General features: G+C 42.2%; 1 protein-coding gene across 2 annotated transcripts; it reads right to left on the bottom strand.

Annotated features, from left to right (window-relative positions):
• Positions 1-3,984: 3,984 nt before the first annotated feature.
• Positions 3,985-9,772, bottom strand: GDE1 (glycerophosphodiester phosphodiesterase 1). Of its 2 annotated transcripts, XM_019620752.2 has the most exons (6): positions 9,574-9,767; positions 9,068-9,243; positions 8,411-8,516; positions 7,156-7,248; positions 6,327-6,538; positions 3,985-6,021 (listed from the first exon to the last, which is right to left on the bottom strand). In XM_019620752.2, the coding sequence occupies exons 2-6, from the start codon at positions 9,172-9,174 to the stop codon at positions 5,874-5,876; spliced, it is 666 nt and encodes a 221-aa protein (XP_019476297.1). In that variant the 5' UTR covers positions 9,175-9,243; positions 9,574-9,767; the 3' UTR covers positions 3,985-5,873. The 2 variants fall into 2 exon arrangements, with proteins under 2 accessions (XP_019476297.1, XP_019476298.1); XM_019620753.2 differs by lacking the exon at positions 7,156-7,248 and having other exon boundaries at positions 9,574-9,772.
• Between the last annotated feature and the right edge of the window lie 70 nt (positions 9,773-9,842).

A 9,842-nucleotide genomic window follows, 5' to 3' on the forward strand; every position in this document is an offset into this window, starting at 1 on the left:
AGTGGAAGTTTGGTGGGTGGCTGCTTTGTCTTTGACCATTTTTCTTCAGTGGAGTCACTTGTGGAGATGATGATACCTTGCAAAAATATCTGAGTTAATGTGGGACACTGGTGGAAGGGCACGGTGGTGCACAAATGGCATGTTAAAGTGAGCACCAATAAAGTGGGGAAATGCTCAAAAGTCAATTGCTGTCTACTTCAGCCAATCTCAGGTAAATTCCTGTACTGCCTCCTTGGTTAAAGTTAGGTACCAGTGGTATGTGCATCTTTGAGGTGCTGGTCTACTGGCAGGGTTTGAAGTTGTAGCTGTGCTGCCGGATTACTTTGTCGTGCACACCTAAGAGCCCAAACCTGTTCTAACTAAACAAGCTGTCATTCATTCTAGAGCAAATAAAATTGGCTTGGAAGCAGGAATTGTTCAGTGTTGTGATTTAAGATCTAAGTAAATGACACAAAGTAGGATAAGAACACTATATTCTTGTTCATTGTCTGAAATGTACCTTGTATTGTTGACTTGCTTTAATTATCTCATCTTGAATAAGGTCCCATAAATCTTTGGGTCTTTTCAAGATAATGTCTTAAGCAATTTCACGTATTTGGTGTTCCATGTGTATTTGGTGGATGAAATGAACCAAGGTAAATGTCTGCTTTAGCAATGATTGGGAGGAACACACTGGTATGAGTGTTCATCTTTTGGACTTTTTTTTTTTTTATTTAGAGTAATTACTTACCTTTACTGGCAAATAGTAAGAGGAAGAAGAACCATGGCCAAGCTCTTACGTGAGCAAATTGTTAATGTAAGTTTGACTTTCAGCTTTATTTTCTTTAAAATTTGGCTTTCTTGTTGATTATCTCACTCTGCTGTTGTGCAGCTGTAATCTGCTTTTCCTGCAGCAATGCAGAGGAAGGTGGAAGTCCTCCTGCATGTCAGTTTCCCTGTGTGGGAAAACTACTTACAAATAGTGTCATTGCAAAGGAATTTTATGTTCAAACTGCTGCTGCAGCTTCTTTTGTAGATCAGTTACTCATAGAGCTTGAGCCTCCCTTAATTATAAGTCCATTCCAGCTAATGATCAAGTGTGTTTTTCCTGTGCAGGCAGGAAAAGATAAGAGGTTTTTACTTGATAAACTACGGAAACTACAGAGAACACAAAATCCATTTGCACCAAGAGGACAAGACCAGCAGGTCAGTCTGGTTGCTCAGATCCCACTCTTTCAGTGATGTGCTCATTACAATTCCTCTAGACTTATGAAGATGCTGCCACTTTGGTTATGTATGTATTTAAAACGTAAAGTGCTTGCTTCCTAGCTAGCCCCAGAGGACAAAAGGATATTTGGAAATTTCCTATTTGCTCAAGAGTAGAATTTAACCTGGGAGCACGCATAGAACGGTCTTTGTCCTCACTAGAAGTTATTTATGATTATGAAGCTGCAGGGAAATACTTGTAGCCTCAGTGTGTAATGATGGTCAGTAAAGAGTTTGGTCATACTTGGATATTGCCTAGAGTAAGAAGGATGCTGCTTTCCTCCTCTGACTCCAGCTTTCCTTCAGGCTTTATGTTTTGTGCCCTCTCCACCCATTTTTTCAGCTGAATTAAACCGGGTGCCCTGACTTAACTCCATTTTAAATTCCACACAGCATCATTTGACACCTAACATTTTTAATTTGAAATCACTTTGTCCAGTCAGTGCTGCTGCTAGCTGAGCCATCAAATGAGTGTTAAAATGTGCACATGTAGGTGCTCTATAGTGTTTAATTTAGGCTGAGTGAAAACATAGTTGAGAAGCAGAAGGGTTTGTTAAACCCAGATAAGTATCTGTCCCATGGAGAACAGCTTGCCAGTGCTGTTTGTCTGCAGTTGCTGCTCTGCTCTGCGTTTGCTCAGTGCATTTTTAGAGCTTCAAGATAAGGCAGGATCACTTTCATTTTCTTCACCCACTCAGGTTAGTACAGTGCCATCTGCAGAGCACCGAGGTTGCATCTCTGTATCACTGTGAGATGCAATCCTGGACTATACAAAGGAAAAAGCCTTGGCACTCAGGCAGTCTCTGTTGGCAACATATCAGATTGCCTTTTGCTTTCTAGAACTCTCCCTAAAGGAAGGGTAACAGATGTGGATGCTGACCATAAAGCCACGATTGGAAGCCATCTTGTATTACTGCTGATGTCAAATATTCTGTCTTTCAGAGAAGTTCTTTATCTCACTCATCCTTGCCACCTGCCCAGCAAGAATCGAACTATCCAGGAAGGACATTTGACAGAAATCAAAATGCATCCTACAATGAGGTGAGAGTCAGAGATAGCAGTCTCTGCTTGGTGTCCATTGACTATATCATGCCCTAGGCTCTACATAGGGACATTTGTTGGACAAAGAGGATGTCCCTTATGTATAGAAATAATTCCAAAAGATTGATTTGAAAGAAAGAAAATATAATTGGAGTAGCTTGTAGTTGGAATTGTAGTTGGAATATTTGTGCTCATAGTCCTGCTTGAGATGTAGAGGTAATATGGCTTTGTTATGGGTAAAGTATAATTTTAAATACAAGATAACAGGCACATGAGAACAACGCTGACTTACATCTACCTGTAAATTTTGTTTCCAGTATCCTTATTCTGCTGGGATCTCGAGGGGGACTGGCTTCCCATCTGGTAAGCACAGAGAAAGCGATGTTCGTAAGCTCAGCTTACAAATGTTTGATTTAATATAGACAAGGTGCAACAGACTGAGGTAACAGACACTTCAGCATCTTGTAGAAAGAGACAACAGGAACAAAAAGACTGGGTTTCTGGGGCTAAAACTCTCTACAGAACATGCTTATTGGTGGCTTGTTGTGATGGTTGTGGTGACTTCTGAAGAGTGATCACAAACTTTTGTACACGACAGCGGAATTTCTTTGGGTAAATGAGAGGTTTTGTCTTATGGGAACATAGGCAAGAATATTAGATCATTAAGGGAGTACTTCAGTGTTTCAGAAGTGGTTGTTAACAATGGAGTCCTTGGCACATTTTGTGGTGAGAGTGAAACACCTATGGAAACTTGCACAGTAGCTTCCTAGTTTATACAAACGTGTTCCTTCAAGCAGATGAGATGTTTAAATAGTGCGGGGCTTCCTAGTAGAGGGTGGTTATTGTACCTACATCAGCACACTTTAATTTACTTCCCTTGTGAAAAACAGATTGGGAAACATCCCAGCCAAGCAGCAGCTCAGGGATGTCTGAGGCAGTGGCGCTCGCTCTGCGTGCGAGGCAAGAAGCTCAGTGGGAAGATTTAAATGATGACAGCAATGTTCGACCATGAGCAGGCAGTCAGCAGTGGATGCTGAGTAACCCATGGATGTTCTGCAGAAGGCATTACTGACTCACATGACTGAAAACACACTGATTTTTCTTTTTTTATTCCCTCTCCTGGAAGAAAAAACAGAGGTTGCAAAATGCGATCTGAGCCAACTGAGCATTGGTCAAATTCAGAGAAAATAAAATGGAAGCACAATTGTTTTTAATGACTGTGATGTTTTAATGGCTGCAAACTGACTTGTGTGAATGATTATGTTAATCCTGTTGTAGTTGCCCTTCTCTGAACCATTTATGTAGACTTTGTTACGATTGTTCAACACCAGCTTGAGGAACTCTTTAAAAAAAAAATAAAAATGATTGCTTATAAAAATTCTCATCTGTGTAAAACCACCCCTTAGACAAAAAGGTTGTGACAACTTGTCCAGCTTGGAAGTAATACAACAAGGACTCTTCTGAAGGTGATTCTCGCTTCTTTTTATTCATAGCCACAATTAAAGCTAATAAGCTTTAATTAAAAAAAAAAGTATTACTTTTTTAGCCTTTTACTAGTGCCTGGTTTATTTATTCTTCCCTAGATGCTTTGGACAAAAGTGCCTAGGAAAAAGGTAAATCTGCTCCTTAAGCTTACAGTTTGTGTTAAGGACAACAGAAAACAGGTCACCAAAGATACAGGAAAGAAAGGACAAAACATACGCTCAAGACCAGAGATGGAATTTTATTCTGTTTGTGCATGCATAGCTGTGGAGTCTGGCTGTGAATAGTACAGGCAGCAAAGACAGTAACTCCACTGTGCCAGCAACCCAAGCAGCAACAAGAAGAAGAGACCTTTAGAGAAAGGATTCCTTGCTGTGAAGGCAGCTCTTCTGAGCAGAGCCCAGAGAATAACTGCAGAACGCAGCAGTAAACATAAAGATTGGCACTCAGGGCTGGCCGCAAACTTGATGGAGGCGTGACAAATGTACAGATCATACAGCATGTAAAGCAGAAGACTGAGATTGTTGGTTTTGCAGTACGTAGTGGATGAATGATGTGATAGGAAAAATACATCAGGGAATTCAGCATGCCCCCTGTAGCAGAAATGGTAAGTCACAGCCTGAACCAGGGATGGTGCACCTGGTGGGAAGGCAGGGCCAAGGCATGGGAGCTCAGGTGTGTGCAGTGCACACCAGTGACTGGAAGGGGTGGAGCCAGGATCCATGCCTTCCCAGACCTCATTTAAGGATTGGCAGTGGAGGCAAGGATATCTCACTGGCAATTCCTGCTACCTGAGGCCTTCCAAGGGTAAGCAGCTTCTTTCCTTTGTTTCTGTGTCCATGGCTGCTGCACTGAGCATATCCTCACTTGCTGCAGCCTAGGACTTTGCTACTATGCTGTCATTGCTGTACTTTCCATCACATTATAGCATTACATGCCCTTACTCCCATGTTTCTTTGTGCTTATGTGTAGTTCAAGATAAAAAGAAAAAAGCCACCCCAGCATGCAGAAGCCGATTGTAGAAGCTTGCAATTGGCTAATGATGCTTGCATTTCTCTGAGAGAACAAAGATTTGTTTGGAAAAAAACAAAACAAAACCCAAAACACTGGAATGCTGTTGCCACTGTCCATGTGGCAGCACCTGGAGCAGCTCTATTCCTAACTGGGGTTAGGGTATGAGGCTATTTCCAGAATGTATTTGATCTTCTCATCACTGTGGTATTAAGTGCCTCTGCTGCTATCATCCAGGAGAGAGCACGTGCCCTCACCTCAGAACATCTCACAGAATTTGAAACAAACAGAAGTGTTTTTGTAACCAGACTGGAAAGCTACAAATAGCACGTGCCAGGCAGGTTGCACATTTGAGTACTGTTGCACTACATGAAGAAGATGCAGTTGATCTACCACTAGTTTAGGAGTCTGAACTTCATTGTGACAATTGTCACAGTTCTTTTCACTTACAACTGATTATTTTATTTAAGTATCATTTGCCTCTTAAAGTTGGTTTTAAATATCAGCTAACTCTGATATATAATTCTAATTCTAATTGAGGAGCACTATCAAGAACATTTATACAAAGCAGTGTACTGACCTGCACCAGTGATCCGTGCAATCTGCTGTTCTGTTGCTGCTAAATGCAGGTTTCCTACAGCATAACACAAAGTGCTCAGAGTATTGTGTGGCACATCAGCTGGAACACAGCAGTGCCCAAATAAGGAATCAGTGACTGCAACAACTGAGTAGCACAAGGACTTGCCCTACCAAAACATGACTGCACTTTCTACAAGATGCAGCACAGCCATCTCTCCATGAAGGAGGAGGGAGATATACCTGCCCTCTATTTTGGCACCATATTTTGCCACTGTTCTCAGAACAGTAATGTAGATGCTTTTAAGATACCATAAATAATCTCAAATTATTACAGTGATAGAACAAACTTTCAAGTATTAGAATCAAGGATGATGACTGTTCAGTACGTCATCAAGAATGGCTGATATGACTTTATAACCAGGACTAAACAAAGCAAAGGAAGAGTCAGTTTGCTTTTGTTGGTAAATCACACCTGAGTAAGACAGCTTCTGTTAGTTGGTGAGTCCCAAGAAGGCCTAGTAATGAGGATCACAGTCTTCCACCAAGCTGTCTGTGATGTAGCTGGATTCAAGGATGGTTTCGTAGTACATTTTTTCTGCAAATGTGTTCACTGTCCAGGCAACCACTTGAATTCCTTTTGAGGACCAGTGCCTCACATAATCTCTGTAAGGACAAACACATAGTATTTAAGGCAGACAGTACTGAGACTAAAATTGAGTTTCAGTCCTACACTGGTAGCCCATCAGGAATGATAGTGTGTTATCTTCTGCAAAATGTCATTTTTTGTGTGTTTTCTTCTTGTAAGAAGTAGAGGCTTAAAGAATAAAATGGCATGCAGTAAAGAAACTATCTATACAGTCTTACACAATTCTAGAGAGAAGATAATGATTAACGTGTATTGTTTTAACTCCACCCTCATACACCAATAGATCTGGCCTCCCAGTACATCAGTGAGCTTTGGCACTTACTGAGAAATAAAATTTTTCTGGATGAGAAAAGCTGAAACCCCACATAATCGCCACAAGAAGCTGTGTAGGCTCCAATCTAGAATGACATCCAACATCATATAGAAATAATGTTTCCAGAAGGAACTGAAGCGAGGTGTCCCATCTCCGAAGTGACTCAGCTGCCAAGGTCTGTATGTTAGAGCTGTTACCACGTTTCTGTCAGCTTGTCTCATCTGGAAGGTCCAAGCAGAAAAGATGAATGCACACAAAGCCTGCATTAAACTGGGAGCAGTTAGATACTAACTGCTAGCTTGAATGTGCAGCTGTATCAGAATCCTTCTCCCCTTTTCCCCCCAGGTCCTTTTGTAACTTAGAAAGTTATATGATATTGGACTGTTTTTTTCTTAGATCTGTACAGAATAAGCAACTGCTCTTACATAAAAATCATAACAGTGATGCTGGAACAGAACATTCAGGAAACTGAATAAAATACATGACAAATGGCCTTAACAACAACAATTAGAAAGCTGTGGTAAGAAAAGTTTATGTTTACATCAAAAGATGATATTTATTTAACTGCTATCTTGCACACAGACACCTAATTGGTTACTAGTGTACTTATTTCTACATAATGTTCAGAACAGAGGGAATTACTGTAGGTTCAGAATACGTGCATCTAATGAGCACAGTGTGATCTAATCAGATCATGCAGTAGATTTAGGATTTACGCTTCATTTGTTTTTAATGTTTTTGCAATTTCAGCAACCCGAAAGTATTTTGGAAGCTGTATATCCTTACTGAAATTCCCAGACAGAATTTAAAAGTTACAGAAACTTTGAGGAAACATCACCTTATAAACAACATCTGGCATGAAAGAACAGACTATGCTGCTGTTATACAAACGAGGAAATTCCAGGTAGAGTTGTTTTAGGGCATCAACTGCCTGCCAATTAGAGATACACACAGATGTTATATTTACAGACACACATAATATTTACTTTATGCTGCAAAGTCATTTCATTTCTTTAAAAACACTTTCCTGTCTTGTGTAGCAAGTCTGAAATGGAGAGGAAGGGAGAAAAAAAGGTTTTATAGCATTATCACACAAATGCCAGTATGGTTTTTGCAACAGAAGTCATTCTGTTGGAGCAGGTCCAGAAGAAAGCCACGAAGATTATCAAAGGGCTGGAGCACCTCCTGTGAAGAAAGGTTGCAGGAGCTGGGTTTGTTTAACTTGCAGAAGAGAAGGCTCCAGGGAGCCCTCACTGCAGCCTTCCAGTACTCAAAGGGAGCTTACAAGCTGCAGGGGGGCAACTTTTTACATGGTCTGATAGCGACAGGACAAAGGGGAATGGTTTTAAACTAAAAGAGAGATCTAGGTGAGATGTTAGGAAGGTGGTGAGGTGCTGGAACGGGTTGCCCAGAGAAGCTGTGGTTGCCCCATCTCTGGAAGTGATCAAGGCCTGGTTGGGTGAGGTCCTGGGCAGCCTGATGTGGTGGCTGGCAACCCAGCCCATGGCAGGGGGTGGAACTACCTTATTTTTTAAGGTCTCCTCCAACCTAAGCCATCTTGTCTTTCTATGATTATGATTCTGTTTAAGAATGTTACTCATTGCCCTCATATTTGAAATACCCTTAAATAGATTATAGAAAAAAAAAAATGTGAAGAAGACATAGTAAGGCTTAGTTCAAAGGGAAAAAATAATTTATTTCCATATTTTACTAACTTGCATAAAATGTTTATGACTGTTCACCTGTATCTGCCTGCAATAATACAAATTAAAGATGACTGGGATCCCTAGCTGGAACTGAAGATTAGATTCTGGGTTCCCTCAGCACAGGCATGGAATTTGCTTTGCTTTGTTGTGATGATGTTGAACTCAGTAGCCATGAGTCAGTCGAATTTTAAATTGCCATTTCCCAGACAAAGGAATGGGATGAAGGAACACACTGTCTTTATTTCTGACAGCCCAGCTTTGGGTGATGCAAACAGCAGATCCACTTTCAGTCATGTTAGAGAAGGCATTGTACCACAGAGAACAGCTTGAGACCAACAAAAAAAGGCTGAAAACCCAAAGAAGAGGTTATAGTACAATAAGTGGTACCTGATTTGCATGGCCTTTGACATCAAAGTAGATTGTAAGATTGTGCTGCAAAGACTCCACTACAGCTTCTCTCAGAGTTGGTACCTTTTCATTCTGGAATTTGCTCCTGTAGAAACAGAGAACTCACTGAAACACAGTCAAGATGCACACATACATCCCCAACTACACAGAACTGTTTCCTAAGGATTCCTAAGCACAGTTCAAGAGAGACACTAGCATTAGGGGTTAAGCACCACTAGCAATGGCAGCAGCAGCTCTCTGATGCAAGGATTTCTCTTCTTCCCTCAGAATCCCACAACTACACAGCTCTATCCTTCCAAATTCAAGGTCTAACTTGATGCCTACTTATTGACCCCACTAAAATACTGGTCTCAGTCTTTCACCTCCTTTCCTTTGCATTCAATTCCAGATGCTGACCACCCGCTTCCTCCTGCTTTGATAGCATTCCCTAGCACTGAGATAGAAATGCAGATCCTCACAGAATAAGCAAGGCATAGTGAATATCTAGAAGCAGCTTCACACAGCAAAAGATTATTCCTGATTAGGTGACAGCAGCTGCAAAAGTTCTCAATATGTGGCTCAGGTGATTACCTTCCCAGTAACAGCCCGGGAAGATGCTACTTGTACCACTAAGGAGTCTGCACTACATTTATTTACCACAGCCTGTGTTTTGCAGATGGATTAAGCTTCCTAATTTCATCAAAAGTCAGGTCACACAATCTTCCAGACCCATCAGTTGTCCTTTCTACTGTTTCATCATGCATTAGGATTGGAACACCGTCTGCAGTAAATTCAAGATCCAGTTCAACACCTGTTGCTCCATTTTCAGCTGCCTTGAAAGAAAAAAAAATCACATAAAGTGCATCTTTACAGAATTAATGCAGGTACTGCTATCACTCATTTGTATTCTGCTAAAAATTAATAAACTATTAATGTTCTTTTCTGTACACTTGGTGTTAAAAACAAACGCAGGTTTATAGATGAGTGGATATCTGAACTGACACCCCCGAACTTCTCCTCCTTCCAGCACCGCCCCGAGGCTGCAGCACTGCGCGGAGTGCCGGGACCGACGAGCAGGACCGCCGCTCGGTCTCGTAGAGCTTTACCCCAGGTGTGTCAGCTCAGCGATCAGCCCGTCCGGACCTCCCTGCAGGGCTCCCTACCCCAGCAGATCGACATTTCCTCCCAGCTTGGCGCCACCCGCAATCTGAGGGCGCTCTCCACGTAGGAGCGCAGCCCACGCGCACAGCTCCCCTGTCACGCAGGATCCGCCCTTCGCGAGCGAACGCCGGCCGGGCCGACGCCCGGCTCTCCAGACGAGCCGCTCCGCGACCTTCCTTCCCCACGCCGAGGTCAGGCTGACGGCCCGGCAATTCCGTCTCCTAACTTCGGCCCTGGCCCTGCGCGTCCCCCGGCGCTCGGCGGGCACGGC

Source organism: Meleagris gallopavo, chromosome 16 (assembly GCF_000146605.3).
Source record: "Meleagris gallopavo isolate NT-WF06-2002-E0010 breed Aviagen turkey brand Nicholas breeding stock chromosome 16, Turkey_5.1, whole genome shotgun sequence".
Taxonomy (NCBI): Eukaryota; Metazoa; Chordata; class Aves; order Galliformes; family Phasianidae; genus Meleagris; species Meleagris gallopavo.